This window comes from Elaeis guineensis, chromosome 5, assembly GCF_000442705.2.
Source record: "Elaeis guineensis isolate ETL-2024a chromosome 5, EG11, whole genome shotgun sequence".
Lineage (NCBI taxonomy): Eukaryota > Viridiplantae > Streptophyta > Magnoliopsida > Arecales > Arecaceae > Elaeis > Elaeis guineensis.
In genome coordinates this window covers 22,168,599-22,185,913 of record NC_025997.2, presented here as the reverse complement: position 1 = coordinate 22,185,913, position 17,315 = coordinate 22,168,599, and the positions used below count along the sequence as shown (strand labels likewise).

The 17,315-nt window shown below is 39.9% G+C and overlaps 1 protein-coding gene across 1 annotated transcript; it reads left to right on the top strand.

Moving 5' to 3' along the window:
* The first annotated feature begins 512 nt into the window (after positions 1-512).
* Positions 513-4,071, top strand: LOC105045138 (probable protein phosphatase 2C 73). Its single transcript, XM_010923297.4, has 5 exons — positions 513-1,053; positions 1,673-1,963; positions 2,387-2,504; positions 2,675-2,898; positions 3,599-4,071. The coding sequence occupies exons 1-5, from the start codon at positions 811-813 to the stop codon at positions 3,785-3,787; spliced, it is 1,065 nt and encodes a 354-aa protein (XP_010921599.1). The 5' UTR covers positions 513-810; the 3' UTR covers positions 3,788-4,071.
* Positions 4,072-17,315: the final 13,244 nt, after the last annotated feature.

Sequence of the window (17,315 nt, the reverse complement as noted above, 5' to 3'; positions counted from 1 at the left end):
AAAACTATGAGGTGCTGAGACCATCATTATTGAGAGCCAGAATAACGAATCAGCAAACAAACAGCATGAACCCTAACTATTTCCACAGGCTACCAGCATCACCCAAGATATTATTGGCCTGGCACGTGTGACAGACGAACTCAGACAAGATCCAAATACCCCATCCAGCGTGAAGGACACGCGTGTCACGCTGACTGTCCCCTTCGGTGGGTCCCATTGATCCAATGGTGCAATTCTAACCACACGATCTCCTGATATTTTCCTCCCCGATGGACCAATACATCAAATGCGCAAACAAGGAGGCATCCGTATCCATATCGTGATACCCACGTGGGCGGAATTTTCTTTCCTAAAATGCCCTTATGTCTCCCCGCATCTCCACTCCAACCCCCGGGCCATAACGGGTAATTAACTGCCGAGAGATCCCGTCACCAGCACCGTTGAATCCCGCTAGTTTGGCCAACTCGGGTGACGGCACCACCGTGGTAATAAGAAAGTGAAAGGACGTAAGAGTCCACAGGGCGTTAATAATGGAGTAGAAGCAAGTCCGCATTACCACGGAGAGCACGGCAGCAGCTCTCTAGAGATTGCCATGGTTCTCGGCGTCGGATTGGGGCCAAGAAAACCAAATATCTATTCAAAATTTAGCCTTTCTTGAAGCCTCTTCATCACAATTCCTTCAATCCAATATCCAAAACCTTCTCCTTCTCCTTTCCAAATTTTTTACATAAGAAGGGAGATGTGGTTTAAATTGTGAAGTTTGTTAGCTCTTAGCAAGCTAGGTTGTGGTTGGATTTTGGGTTGGGACCAATGCGGCACTTGTCGTCCTTGTTCAATGGATTGGCGAAGTCTCTGTATTCAGGAAGGGGGAAGCTTTCGGGTATCGATTGCGGGAGGGAGGCGGCGGATGAGCTCGCGAGGGAGGCGAAGAAGAACGAGTTGATTCTGAAGTCGTCGGGTACGGTGAAGGGCGAGGGATCGAACAGCTTCGTGTCGGTGTTCTCGCAGAGAGGGGAGAAGGGAGTAAATCAGGATTGTTCTATTGTGTGGGAGGTACTATTTTTATTTTTATCTTTTTTCTATTCTCTCCCTTGTTTAGGATTGTTCAAGTGCTGAATTGGGTCCAGATGTTATGATATGATATTGTTCCTTTTTTTCTTAATCTTGCATGTTATTGTTATTTAGTCTTTGTTTGCCTTAATATAATTAATCTTGATTTCTCCATCACAACACCCAATTGGTCTTTGATCTTCTGAAGGAATCTATACTTATAGAACAACTAGGCAATGGATTTGTCTTTTTTTTTTTCTTTTTTTTTAAAAGGATGGAGGAGAAAAATTTAACCAAACATTCATGGATCTTTCTTTTCTCTTTTTGAAACATAAATTTCATAAACGACTTTCAGATAGTAATAGGATTCTGATGGAATTCTGAGCTTATTCTTGTGTTTGGAATAATATAGACTCGACAGAATTGATAAAACCAATGAGTTCTAAGTCTAAGAAAAAAAAGGAATTGTGATGATTTTTGCATGTGGCCTACATTTTTGCTTTTTTGTCAAAATAATATATTACTTTGCTTTGAGAATTTCGCTTGTCTTCTTGTTCTTTTTACTGATTTATTATTTGTTTGGATTTCCTTGTTAAATGCTTGGTTTTAATCCTGTTGATAGGAATTTGGATGCCAAGAAGACATGATCTTTTGTGGCATATTTGATGGTCATGGTAGCTGGGGGCATTATGTGGCGAAAGCAGTTCAAAAATCCCTTCCTCCATGTTTGCTTTGTAACTGGCAGGAGGCTCTTGCTCTGGCTGCTCTGGTAGCTGATAAAAAGCTTTGTCAATTTGACATTTGGAAGCAATCCTATCTTAGGACTTGCACTACCGTAGACAAGGAACTTGAGCAGCATCGCAGGCTGGATTCCTTCCATAGCGGAACCACTGCATTGACAATAGTCAAACAAGTAACTACCAATTGTACTTCTATGTATCATACGTAGTTAATTGTTATTATGAAGCAGGTTGTTGGTCTTTCTTGCCCCATGCCTTGGTGTGTGTGTGTGTGTGTGTGTGTTTTGTATACTATATGACAGCACTGGATTTCCTTGTACAGACAATATGTAGCTGAGTAGTTGTATCATTGACCATTGAGGTATAAGTATTTCCCGACAACTCTTTGCAGGCAGTAGTGCATATTTCCAGATCCTAATTCTGGTATATATTGTATCCCGTTTGATACTAAGTTTCAGAGTTGGTGACATCATATATTCTGTTGGCTGTACATTCAAGATGTAACAAAGATAGTTACTTTTCTGCTTCAGCATGTATCTTGAGCTTATTCAAGTTCAGTTGCACTAGCTTGAAGCTTCTGCCTTATTCTTTGTTAGGGTGAATTCATGGTAATTGCAAATGTTGGTGACTCTCGTGCTGTGTTGGCGACAACTTTAGAAGATGGCAGCTTGGTTCCTTTACAGCTTACTGTTGATTTTAAACCAAATTTGCCTCGTAAGTTTCTAGATCTTTATACATTAACAATGAACACATATGGCTCCATCTTATTTTTCCTAATCTTGGCAGAATGTACAAAACATTAAAACTGATCATTTGCTCTAAAATTATTACATTGTATGTACAATACATCCAAACTGATCATTAGCTCTATCTTGCTGTCACAGAAGAGGCTGAGCGCATAACTCAGTGCAATGGCCGTGTATTCTGCTTGCATGATGAACCAGGCGTACATAGGTTATGGTTGCCAAATGGTGAAACACCAGGACTGGCGATGTCAAGAGCATTTGGTGACTATTGTGTTAAAGATTTCGGGCTGATTTCTGTGCCTGAAGTGACTCAAAGGAGAATAACCAATAGAGATCGGTTTATTGTGCTCGCAACAGATGGGGTATGTGTAATCAGCATGACAATTCCAGTATGATGAAATTCTGCTGTTCCTTAAGCATCTGTTATACCTAAAATTACTGATGATGCACTAAAACACAATGTATGGGACTTCCTGATCCTGTCATCTTAGTATCTAGAAGAACTCTAAATACAGTTTTTAAACTGATAAACACATGTCTTAAACATCAACACTGGATGTTCCTCTCAGAAAAAAACATCAATAATGGGGGTTTGTTCTCTGTTGCTTTGCCTCTTATCTTCTAATTGTCTCTCTCTAGCTTCTATAGCCTAGAGGTTTGGATGCGTTCTCTCACTTTGCAAAGTGAAGCAGTGGAACTGCCACCTTTCGATTTCCTTTTTTTTTTTTCCAAAAAAAAAAAAAAAGCTTGTGGTGGAATGCATAAAGTGGTGTCTTAGAAGCCTTATCTTCATTTTATAATTTTTAAGGTTTCAGCAAATATTATAGTATTAGATATTGTAATTCGTCAACATTCATCTTTTTTATAATAGGTTAAACTTCATCATGCGTTCTTATGCAAAAACTTTAACATCAATATGTTATCTGCCTATGAGCTTTGCATCGTTGCATTCCTATCCATAACATGGCCATATTGGTCGGCTTTATGAGAGAGGACTGTCCAAATCCCATTGATATGGAAGTAGTATTTGTTTTTCTTTCATATGTCTGCCTATTGTTTCAGGTTTGGGATGTTGTTTCCAACCAAGAAGCTGTGCAGATAGTGTCCTCAACCAAGGAAAGAGGAAAATCAGCAAAAAGGCTTGTGGAGTGTGCTGTTCGTGCATGGAAGCGCAAGAGGAGAGGAATAGCAATTGATGACTGTTCAGCTATATGTCTCTTCTTTGATTCTTCACCACCCTCACTTTGTTGATCCTCTGCTATCATCTGATAAAAAGCATTACAAAGATCCATTCCATAGCTTGCTATTTTTGATTCTAATCACTCTTCATATCTCTGATTCTAAAGTTCATGTTACTATGTATATAATTGGGATGAAGCCTATGATGAATTTCTTCTGTCATCCATGATGTTTAGCATCATAAGTTTTCATCCTTTATTCTGTGGCTCAAGTACCACTCTGTAACAGAAATCCTGGATGAATAAAATAGTAAAAATAGAGAAAATTTTAGGTGCTTGAGGTCAACTTGTATTCAACTTATCATCTTGTTTGCGTTATGAGTATTTTACAGAGAATGCAGCTGAAAGCCTAAGGACTTCAATGGCGGTCTTATGCCCTTATTCTTCATTTTGCTTTTCCTTGTTTGTAATGCTAGGCCCTGATCAAGCCTCCGAAATGTTTGATGCATATGTTAGTTTAATTCCTTACTGATTATGTAGAAGACACGAGCATTTGAAATAAGTTCTACAACCCTGGTTTATTAATCACTGATGCATAATTGCTTGAGAGGATGCTAGCTTACAGGCAAACACACGGGAGAAAAGAAAGGATGCTGAAGCATTCGGCCTAATGTGGTTAGATTGGAGGCCTGATATTGAGATGGGCTGAACATTGTGCACTAATTCTCAATTCATAACGAGCACGTATGAGCGCACACGATGTGCTTCGGACATGTGGCAGGCAATAACGGTCCAATCATAATTTTTTGCATGATCGGTCCGATCATAAAAATTTTATCCCTCTCCCTCCTCTCTCCCTTCCTCCTTATTCTTTGCTTATGCACCTAACATCACACTTCACCCTTTCACCTTTCTGAAGCCCCAATCCCCAGCCTGATCATTTCAGTGTATCTGAGTTAGCTGCCAAAAACAGGGGTCTCAACTCTCAAATCACTCCTTTGTATAACCCCGCTGATGTTGCAATGTTTGATCCATGGCATGCCCATGTCTGCTCTTGGTGTGAAGAAGCCCCATCATACAAACCGCCAGACCAACTCCAAGAAAGCCGTCTCTGGAGCATTAAGTATTCCATCGAATAGACGCTGTGCTCCACCACTCTACCGCTCAGAGAGGACGAGATTACTGCATCTGCAGCAGGCCGGGAGGGCGGCGGAGTTCGCCCGAGGAATACTGACCGTCCGAAGATTAGGATAGGATACAGAGTGCGTGTACACGTGTGAGCTTCTGGCCATGCAGATAGATATAAATCTGCTCGGGAACTATTTCCTCCCTCCCGTGACGTAAATCATCCATTGAACTACAAAAATCTAGGACTGGCCATTTCATCCGGCGTGTCGGATATCTGATCCAATTTGAATGGAATGAATTTTATTTGATCTAATTCAAATTTAAAATAGATATAAATTTTATAAAAAAAATCTAAAATAGATTCGAGACGGATGTGAATAATGGTATACTCCATCTCCAACCTCTATATATATATATATATATATATATTCTGCAAAATCCAAGCTATTTCTCCTTTCCTTGTATCCCTCTGTTGGCACACCCTCCTCCTCCACCCCCCCCCACACCCCGACGATAGACGACCCCTCCCCCACTCCTTTCTCTCTCGCTTTTAGACCTCTTCCTCTTCTGCTTCCTCCATCAAGCCCCCGACAACCCCACTACCTTCACCCTCCACCACCACCCCCTTCTCCCTCAACCCCGATGACAGATGACCCCTTCCTTGCTCCTTCCTCTCCCGCTCTTAGACCTCTTCCTCCTCTTCCGCTTCCTCTGCCAAGGCTCCGACAACCCCACTACCTTCACTACCAGTCTCACAAAGGCCTTCCCCTCCCTCCCTCTCTCCGACAACCTCCCTACCTCCCCCCTCCCACACCGGCATACCTTGCTCAACCTCCTACCTGATGGAGACTCCTAAGGATGGAAGAAATATAGGAAAAGGGTCGGAGAGAATCCTAGCCATTCGATTCAGTCGCTTCAACCATGCCCCATCCACTAAAGACTCCTAAGGATGGAAGAAATAGACGAAAGGGATTGGAAGGAGGAATCCTAACCTTTCGATTCAGCCACTTAATGCCTTCCACTCGATCAGGACTCTTGAGCAGATGTGGGCATTGGACCATGCCCGACACGGCACATCCCAGGCCCATCGGGCCGAGGGCTTAATAGGCCATGCCTGGCATGGCCCATTTAAGCAAAACCCTTAGCACGGCCTTAGGCCCAGGGACGACAGGCCGTGCCAAGCATGACCCATTGGCTTGTTAGGCCCATGGGCCTGATGTGCCTATTTTTTTATTTTTTTTTAAAGAATCATTGACGGATCATGCCAGGCACGACCTATAACAGTTCCAAACCCCAACAATCATTTTTTTAACCTCCCAACGGTCATTTTTTAAAATTTTTGCAATGTTAACCCCCCCCCACCCACAAATAGCCATAAAATAGCTAGTTTTAGGGGTAATTTGGAAAAGTAAAAATATTTGGATTTCTATAAATATCCCTCCTCTTCCATTCTCACCACACCAAATCAATTCTTCTTTCTCTCACTACGACTACTACTTCCCACTTCTAGCAATATTTAATTAGCAATTAGCAATTTAATTTTTAATTTGATTATATGTTCAAATGCTACACAAGAGAAGAATTAGTCCATCTATTGGAGGTTCTTGTTAAGGAGTACAAGAGAAAGCTCACAAATCTCTGTTCTACCTCTACTCAATTTTTTCTTGTAGTTAGTTATTATTATTTGCATTCATCATATTTATACATGGCATCTTTTGATGAGAGTTGTTGCGGTAGAAATCCTCTTAAGGTCGGATTGACTGGAGCCCGGTGGCAACTATAGGAATGCGATGGCTGGACGATGGCGGCAGGACCTGCAAGAAAAGTCCTTGACCGGAGTTGGCTCTAGTGGAGATCTTCCGACACTCAAGTCAGATCATTGGTACAGATGAGAAGGAGTGAGCATGTTGGAAGAAAGATTTTTGTATACCTTGGGGATCTCTTGTAAGCCTTTATTTATAAGCAGAGGCTGAAGAGCCATGAGAAGAAAGAAGAAACAGATAATTAACCTTGACTTATTGGGTGAGATATGCCTATTATCTTCTTCCTTACATGCTCTGTGGCCAGCTGTCATGTCATGATCATTTGAATTTGAAAAGAGATATGGGATTTTCAAATCAGGTTGGGCTCGATAAGGAGACCTCGGATCGACCAACGACATGGCTAGTAGAGGTGTCTTTCCAATGCTGAAAACTAGGATCGACGGTCAAAGTCAAGAGGTTGATAGTGCCACTCAACATGGTTTAGTCGAAAGGTGGGATTGGTAAGATCCAAACTTGTTTGGATCTTCCACTTGCAATATCTTCGGATAGTACAAAATCACCCCCAACATAAGTCCCCCTACTCCTAAGTTCGAGCTAGAGTTGGTTTGGATGAAAGGAGTATATCAAGTTGAAGCTGTCAAAGATATGAGATGCATGCTTCTACTTCAATTTGATCGTTGAGGTCTTTAGGCTCCACTTGTCGAAAAATGAGGGACCTTTGGTCTTCGTCAGCTCTGCTTGCTGAAAAGCGAAGGATCTTCGATCTTTATTAGCTCTGCTCACTGAAAGATGAGGGCATTCGAGGATCCTTGTAGATTAGTCTCTGCTTCTTAGTTGTCGAGATCTTTGATCCAGATGACTTAAAGTTCGTTGGCTCCACTTTACTTATTCGTGGACAAGGAGCATCATTGGGTCGCTGTCATCGTGGCCACCTTCGTCAGGGGGGACAAGGCATCTGGCATCGTGACTACTTAGTCGCTAAGAGAATAGAGTGCCCTTCTTGTGGCTATATTTGTCCAAAGATAAAGCATCTTTGAAGAACTTTTGATTATATTCGTTCAGAGATGAAGTACCTTTTTCGTGACTATATTCATCCAAAGACGAAGCATCTTTGAGAAACTCTTGGCTATATTCATCCGGAGATGAAGTGCCCTTTTTGTGGCTATATTCGTTTAGAGATGGAGCAACTTCAAGGAACTCCTAGCTATATACATCCTGAAACGAAGTGCCCCTCTCATAGCTATATTCATCTAGAGATCAAGTACCTTTGAAGAACTCCTGGCTATATTCGTTCGGAAATAAAGTGTCCTTCTCGTGACTATATTTATCTGGAGATGAAGCACCTTTAAAGAACTCCTGGCTATATTCGTCCAGAGATGAAGCACCTTTCTCATGGCTATATTCATCCGAAGATGAAGTATCTTTGAAGAACTCCTGGCTATATTCATCTAGAGATGAAGCATCCTTCTCGTGGCTATATTCGTCTGGAGATGAAGTACCCTTGAGGAACTCCTAACTATATTCATCTGGAGATGAAGCGCCCTTCTCATGACTATATTCGTTCGGAGATGAAGTACCTTCAAAGAACTCTTAGCTATATTTGTCTAGAGATGAAGTACTTTTCTCGTAGCTATATTCATCCAGAGACGAAGCACCTTCGAAGAACTCCTCACTATATTTGTCTGGAGATGAACCATCCTTCTTATGACAATTTCATCCAGAGATGAAGCACCCTTCTCATAGCTATATTCATCCGAAGACAAAACACCTTCGAAAAACTCCTGCAGCTTGGCTGTACTCTTCTTTTTCTCGGATGGTTGGACTTTGTAGGCTCCGCTCGACACCTTTTGGTTGTTGTTGTAACCATCACCCATGGATAAGGAGTGTCATTAGGCCATTAAGTTGAGGAGCTTGATTTTGCCTCTAGTCGGCCTTCATTGGTTGGTGTTCTTAAATTAATTTACTTTGGCCTTCAAAAGCTCGGCTTTGGAAGGTTGACCTTTAGGAGTTCAACTTTTAGGAGCTCACTTTTGGAGGGTTGATCTTTGGAGATCGATTTTTGGGTGGTCCACATCGAGAGCTCGACCTTCTCAGATCAGTCTTGGGCTTTATCTTGGCATCAAGCTTCACTCCAGCTTTGATCCTTCATCTCAGCTGTCGGTCTTTTGCTTGATAGCCTAATCTTGTTTCGTTCAGATTTGTCTGATAATGACTTCGGCCTTCTGGTGATATTGACCTTTTGAGGCTGATTTTCTGATGGCCTAGGCCTCGGCTGCCTTTACCTCAACATGGGTGCTCAAGGATCTATTGTCCTACAAAAAGAAAATAGAATAATGGATGGTTCTGTCTTGTTCTGTATCTTGGTTCGGCCTTGATTTTGGCCTTTGATTCTGACTTCAGATCAGCTTTGATTTGAACTTCAAATTGACTTTGATTTTGACTTCAAATTAGCCTAATTTTGACTTCAAATTAGCCTAGTTCTAGACTTCGGATTTGTCCGGATCTAGTTTCAGATTGATTTGATTTTAAACTTCAGATTATCTTTATTTGGACTTTAGATTGGTCTGGATCTGAGCTTCGGATTACCTTCATTTGGACTTCAGATCGACCTAGATCTGACTTCGGATTGCCTTCATTTTGACTTCAGATTGGCCTAGATCTGGGTTTCAGATCTGGATGCTTATAGACCTATGGACCTGCAATAAGGAAAGCAAATAAAATTATAGATGAAGACTTAGGAGTCTTTTATCGTGAAAGTTTTGTGGGAAGTTTTCCTTCTTAGAGCCTGTTATCCTGGGATATCCTTGATTCTGTTCAGATAGATGAGGAAGTATGAATCCATCATAATTTAAGGGGTAGAATTTGAGGGATTTTCAAAATCTTCTTGTTTAGATTTTAATCCAATCTCCTTCTTCATTTGGATCCTATTCCAGAATTCAAATTTTGAAATAAGGAGGCACGGATCCATCATGATTCAAAAATCGAAGGATTTTCATAACCTTCTTCATTATCTAGATTGCAATCTTCTTCCTCATTTTGAGCCTTATTTGGATGCAGTGATCTCCTTTTTTATTTGGATTATGAGCCCCCCGATTTCAAGCCTGATTAGAATAGTTTGGAGAGTATTGATTGATTCGAAGGTAATTAGATCTGATTAATATTGATCGATTTGGAGATGGCCGATCTGGATCTCATTGCCGTCCGACAGATTTGATCACCGGGATCTCAGTAGCATTGGGACAATGCGATAAAATTTCTATGACTAGATGCTTGCTGCTTCCCATAAATGAGCTTAGATCTTTCTTCTAGCATCAATCTATTGCAACAGAAATCTATCTTAAGATCGGATTGGCTGGAGCCCGATGGTGACTGTAAGACTACAACGACTGGATGGCAGCAGCAGAGCCTACAAGAAAAGTTTTCGATCAGAGTTGAAAAGTTTTCGATCAGAGTTGACTCTGGTAGAGACCCTCCAACACTCAAGTCAGATCTTTGACATAGATGGAAAGGAGTGAGTATGTTAAAAGAGAGATTTCTTCATACTTTGGGGATCCCCTGTGGGCCTTTATTTATGGGCAAAGACTGAAGAGCCCTGAGAAGAAAGAAAAATCAGGTGATTAGCCTTGACTTATTGGGCGAGATATGCCTATTATCTTCTTCCTTATCTGTTCTGTGGTCAGCTGTCATGTCATGATTATTTAAATTTAAAAAGAGATACGGGATTTTTAGATCAGGTAGGGTTCGACAAGAGGACCTCAGATCGACCGACGGTATGGCTGGTAGGGGTGTCTCTCTGGTGCTGAAAATTAAGATCGACAGTCAAAATCGAGATCAATAGTCGAAGTCAAAAGACTGATAGTACCACTCAAGATGGTTCGGTCAGAAGGTAAAATTGGCAAGGTCCGAACTTGTTTGGATCTTCCACTTGCCTTATGTCTTCGGCTCGTATGAAATCATCCCCAACAAGAGTCATTTTGGCATTCTCTTTATTTTTGAGGAGGAAGAAACTAATGTTCCTAATCTCTTTGAAACTAATAATGAAGGTCAAACCTCTTCTCATAAGAAAACTAGTACTGTATGAATTTTGATAGAGTTATGGTTGATAGAGTCTTAAAAGTAAAATATAAAAAATATGTTATATTATATAGTTGTGCTAGTAGTGAAAAAACTGATCATTTAAAAAGATATCAAAAAAGTCATATGATGAGTGATTCTCATCTTCAAAGCATCCTTAATATATAAGGGGATAATCTTATAGGTAATTTTGCATATAACTATAAAAATCAAAGGAAAGCACTCGTAAAATGAATAATTAAGAATGAATTATCTTTTAACTTATATGAGTCTTTTAATTTTGAAGAGTATGTTCAATTAACCCTACAATCTACTTATAGAGGAATTAGCAGACGTATATTTAAAAGAGTGGATATGACTAATTATTTAGCAATAAAATAAAATTTGATTAAAACTCTCACCATCCTAAATGCAAAAGTGTCATTAATCTCTGATGTTTGATCAGCATCTGTCGGTAGTAATTATTTTATTACTGTTACTGCTCATTACATTGATAATGATTGATAATTAAATAAATATTTTCTTATTTTTTGTACTTTTGATTTTTCACATTCTGGACAACAAATCTCTAATGTTATTTATCAAACTGCATGTTCATATGATATTAATGACAAAATTATATCCATTACTTTTGATAAAACATCTAATAATAATTCTGCTATTGTATTATTGAAGGACTTATTGCATCTCATTCTAAATAAAAATTTGTTGCAAATTAAATGTGCATGTCATATCTTAAATATCTTTGTTCAAGTTGGTTTGGGTATAATTCAAGATGTCATTGCAAAAATTAGAAATGCAGTTTTTTTTATTCATACTTCAAGAACAAGAATTTAAGAATGTAAGCAACTATATATGGATCATGGTAAATGTTTTAAAAAATTTAAACTTGATATGGTTACTTGTTGGAACTCAACATATGTCATGATGCATTAGGTATATGCATATAAAAACTTATTAAGTGCATATATTAATGAGCATAGATTAGGCTTTATATTGACCGAAAATGATTGGAATAAAGATAAAATTTTGGAAGATTTTTTGATTAGTTTTTATAATGCCACTAATATTCTTTCTGATGTTTATCATCCAATCTCTTGTTCATATTTACAACAAGCATATATCATTAGCCAATAACTTGTATAATATAGATATGATGATGTTTTAATATCTATTATTGAATAAATAGAATCTAAATAAAATGAGTATTGAGATAAAGTATGTCCTATGCATAACTTAGCTGCTGTATTTGATCTATATGTTAAATTGAGTGGTGTGCTAATTTTACTTAATATAGATAATGAAAATATACTTAAAGATCTCGAATTCATCAAAACTGAAGTAGTCTAACTTCTTTATGATATTTATGCTTTATATAATGAAAAGATTTGTGGATCTAGATTGTCCACATCAACTTCATAAAACTCCATCTCTTCTTTTAGTACTTCTCGTTCATCATCTATTTTCTCATTTATTGCACATAGAAAATATACACATGCTTCAAATTTATCTATACCTTCATCTTTAAGCAGTGAATTTGAATTTTATTTACGAAATGATCTTCAATCTATATATAATAAAAATCAAATAGAGAGTCTTGATGTGTTAGTTTGATGGAAGAGTGTTAAAAATTAATAACCTGTTATGTCTGTTATTGTACGTGATATTTTAGCTGTGCCAATGTCCATAATAGCATTGAAATCTATTTTTAATGCAGATTGATATATTCTTGATTAAAAAAAAAGTAGGATGATCAATGATGCAATTGAGATACTTCTCTATTTCAAAGATTGATTGGATGCCAAGAGAAGACTTCAAGATAAAGATAGATATGATACAATATCCGACGATGATGACACAAACACCACCGATGATCAGTAAGATTTTTATCATTTATTTTTAATTTTTAATTTTTTATAATTATATCATTTACTTTTTAATTATTGAAATGAGTCACCTCTATTTCTTCTTTCTCTCTCATTGTGTTCTGGAGGTCAGGCTTAGCCCCCCTCCCTCATACTATTTTGATTTTTATTAATAAACCGATAGGGGTCGATGCTAAATCCCCCATCATTACAAGATGGTATTTTATTTTTACAAAAAAAAAATCCAACATCTTCTCATCTTTTTTATATTTACTTCCTAATCTTTTTTTAATTATAAAAAAAATTATTTTTTCAATTAAAAAATCATTATTGATCTTGCCAGGCACGGCCCATCTTAAGGAGAACGGACTAGCATGTGGGTCGAGCCGTATCTAGCCTGTGGGTCATGCCAGCCTAGGCCTTTATGGGTCATACTAGGATGTGCCTATTAGAAAATACGCTTCAAGATTCGATCCATATTGAGCCCACAACGAGGTTTAAGACGACGAACGGAGTCCAATAAGCCCAAGAACAGTCCAAACGGAGTCTAGACGGTGAAGATACGCGCTAAAGAAGACTTAGAGCGGACAGCACAGCGCATAATATGGCGGCAGGCCAACGATGGCCGGCGGCAGCGCGGTCGGGCCCAGCAGAGATGCACGCGCGCGTAGGCTCGTGGGGCCCAGCATGTGGGTGAGCCTAGTGCAGGCGTGCGTGCGGGCCGGCCCAGTGCATGCAGGTGCCCAGGCCCAATGCCATTGCGCGGTCCACCATGGACCGCAGGGTGCTGGGCGATCCATGGGGCCGCATGGACCGAACACGTGGTCCACACATGGTCCAGGAGAGTTTTTGCATGATTTGACGATCCAGATCGCAGTCAGTCATGATTGAATAGCTAAAACTCAATCCGAGCATGATCAGGCTGAAGCGAAAATTCAGTGCAGGGGCAAAATAGTAATTTTAAAATTTTTTCAAAATTACTATTTTACAGTGAAATTATTAATTAATCTCATTAATTAATACTAATTAACCCTACACTAAGATCTAAATATGATACAACAGCATGCATTTAAATTTGAAATTCAAATTTGAAACAGTAAATTTTTTACTGTACTGTGTTCAGAACACATCACCTTTTGTGGGTAGTCGATCACCGCAATCTGATCACCGTCGGAGGGCTCTGATCATCACGTCGCAGCCACACTAGTGTCTGACCTCTGTGGATCATCCACACGAAGCTCCCGTCTGATCGGCTCCTCACGAATGCTAGTTCATAATTTCACCCTTTTGATGGCTGATGTTGATCGAACTCCTTCGATCGATGTGTGCCGACTCCTCGGATGCTCCGGATCGTCTGTACGATTGGTTGAGAGGCTGATGGATCTCTCTCTGAAATTTGGTAGACTCACGACACTCGTGGCATACCAATCTCACTTCCCGAACCCTAGGTAGAAATCCTAGGGTACACACCAAAAACCCTGCGCCCACTTCTCTCTCCTTTTTCTCTCCTCTCGGTAAATTTTGAATACTTCAAAATTTTTCCAGAACCTCCCCACACCCCTTATCTCTTCTTTCTTTCTTTTTTTATTGCCCACGCCCCCTCCCTTTCTCATTTTATAAAATATCGCAAGAGATGTTGAAAGCGTGTGAGTGGATAAGAAGAGGTGGTTGCTCACTTAAATTCAAATCAAATTTGAATTCAAGTGTCAACCAATCTTATCCTCATCCATTTGTGCGAGAAAGAAGAGATGGCATGGTCCTCTTTTTTTTTTTGTGCATGGAGACTTTCACGAGAAACTATTTCTCGTGTGGAATATGAGGCGCACAAAAGAGGATAAGCTGGCGCATGGTTATTTGGTTATCCATTCAAATTCAAAACCCCTTTGAATTTGAATGGGTAACAAACCAAGTTAATCCAAATAATTGGCACACAGAAACATGGGCGTGAGAGAGCTTTGCGTGGGAGAAAATTCATGAGAAAATTTCTTCTCGTGAATTCAAATGGGCGCAAGGAAGTTGGGTGGTGCAGAGAATTTAAAACAAGGTGGTTTGATTCAAATTGAGCCAACCTAATTAAAATAAGTTAAATACAATTAGACCAGATTAAATCCAACATAATTAGGCTTAATTAGGCTCAATAAAATTCTAATCAAATCAGGAATTAACTAAGCCTAACCCCTGATCAAATCAGGGACTAAACCACCTTAGCAAATAGATCAACACTTAACCTAATCGGGTCAATCCAAACTGAATCCAATTCAATTGGACTTGATCTAAAAATAATTACTCAATCAAATTGAGTTAATTAGCGATCAAATCACTAATTAAACCTCTCATAAATATTGAGTCCAAATTCGATGGGCAATTAGGCATCAGAGACCATCAATATGAAATCCTGATCAAAGAATTCAAATTTCAAATTCAAAATTTGAAATTCAAAATTTTGACCTCGGTACCCAAAATGTGTGGAACTCATGATCAGAGAATCCTAATTCTCAATCATAGAGTCTCAGACACATAAGACTCATAATCAGCCATCAGATCAGAAAGGAACCTCTAATGTGTGTGACCCCGCAGGTTCGAACCTAAGCTGGTAGCATAGGAACCAATTCTTGTACTAATCGAAGTGACCATCTAGCAATGGTACCCGACGATCGGATAGGTCGAATAGTCGCAATCGCAACATTCAGAACCTACGTGAATATGGTTACCGTATAATTCATCCCTTTTGACCCCTGTGTTTAGGACGACTCAGGGTTAAACTGTCAACCCTGATGAGATCATCCGAATCGTGCTCAACTCAATTAGTCCTGTGACTCCTCACTAGGACTACCCTGACCAAGATTTTGCTAAATTGAAACACGACTGTACACAGCTCCTAAACTGGAGTGGTCAATCCCATCTTGACACACGCACCGACAAGTCAAGTACTTGACTACACCCAGCAGCCTTCCGTCACTGAATTAGAAATTCATGTAGTCCAGTGCCTAAGTACAGTGAGTTGCTTGCAAGTCACAGTGGCGGTCTCAGGTCGGAGGGACATTTATACCCATATCCCATCGGAGCAAATCTTGACAGCAGAAATAGCTCCGGAGTCGGTCACGTTCAGTGCAGATGTACCATTACATCTCACCTGTATGCCATACTAGTGTCTCCACACTCCTTGGTTATGAGGACAACCAACCCATATGGTACACAACGACCTATGCTCGATAAACGTTGTCATCCTTGGTAACAATGTATCATTTGGTCGCGAACAGGTTTAAGGACTAAGCGACAAATTCTCTTTTGTCGAGTCTAAATAGTCCTAAGAACTTCACCACAACACAGGAGTTCATTAGAAGATGAAACATTTGTGATGAAAAAATATCAAAATAACTTTTATTTATTTATAATTCATGTACTAATACAAAAGGAGCACAACCATCAACAGGCTGACGATTGACTTTGGGACACTATTCCCAACAATCTCCCACTTGGCCTAAAGCCAATCGGTACAGTATCTAATACCCATCTTCGACTTGTAGTTGTTGAACTCCTTCACCGCAATGGCTTTAGTGAACGGGTCGGCCAGGTTCTCCTTCTCGTTGATCTTCTGAAGATCGACGTCACCTCGATCCACGATCTCCTGGATGAGATGGTAGCGGCGTAGAATATGCTTCATCCGCTGGTGTGCCTTCGGTTCCTTCGCCTGAGCAATGGCTCCAGAGCTGTCACAGTAGAGCAAAACTGGACCAACAAGGGAGGGTGCTACTCCGAGCTCGATGATGAATTTTCTCAGCCACATCGCTTCTTTGGCAGCATCTGATGCAGCAATATACTCCGCCTCGCATACTGAATCAGGCACAGTGTGCTGCTTGAAACTCTTCCAACAGACAGCCCCACCATTAAGGGTAAAAATAAATCCTGACACACTCTTGCTGTCATCGCGATCAGACTGGAAACTAGAGTCTGTAAACCCTATAAGTCTCAAGTCCGATTCACCATATACAAGCTATTGGTCCTTAGTATTTCTTAAATACTTCATGATGGTTTTAACAACCTTCCAGTGATTCTTCCCTGGATCAGATTGGTATCTACTCACTACCCCTAGTGAGTATGCCACATCTGGTCGTGTATATGTCATGACGTATATGATAGATCCCACTGCCGAAGCATATGGAATCCTACCCATACGCTCTCTCTCTTGAGATGTTGTCGGACAATCCCTTTTCGAGAGAGAAATTTCATGGCCTATCGGTAGATAGCCTTTCTTGAAATTCTCCATGCTAAACCTTTTCAGCATAGTATTAATGTACGTGGACTCGGATAAGCCAAGCAACCTTTTGGATCTATCCCTATAGATCCTCATCCCTAGGATGTAGGAAGCTTCTCCTAGATCCTTCATGGAAAACTGTGACGATAGTCAAATCTTTATTCCCTGTAATGCAGGGACATGATTTTCGATTAAGAGAATGTCATCCACATACAATACAAGAAATACTACTACTGGATCATTAGCCCACTTATAAATGCAGGGCTCTTCTCCGTTCTTAACGAAGCCATACGTTTTGATCATCCTATCAAAACGTATGTTCCAACTCCGAGATGCCTGCTTAAATCCATAAATGGACCTTTGTAGCTTGCATACCTTAGACTCATCTATGGATGTGAATCCTTCAGGTTGTATCATATACACCTCTTCGTCCAGCTCTCCATTTAGGAAAGCTGTCTTCACATCCATCTGTCAGATTTCATAGTCTAGATGGGCAGCTATCGCAAGCATAATCTG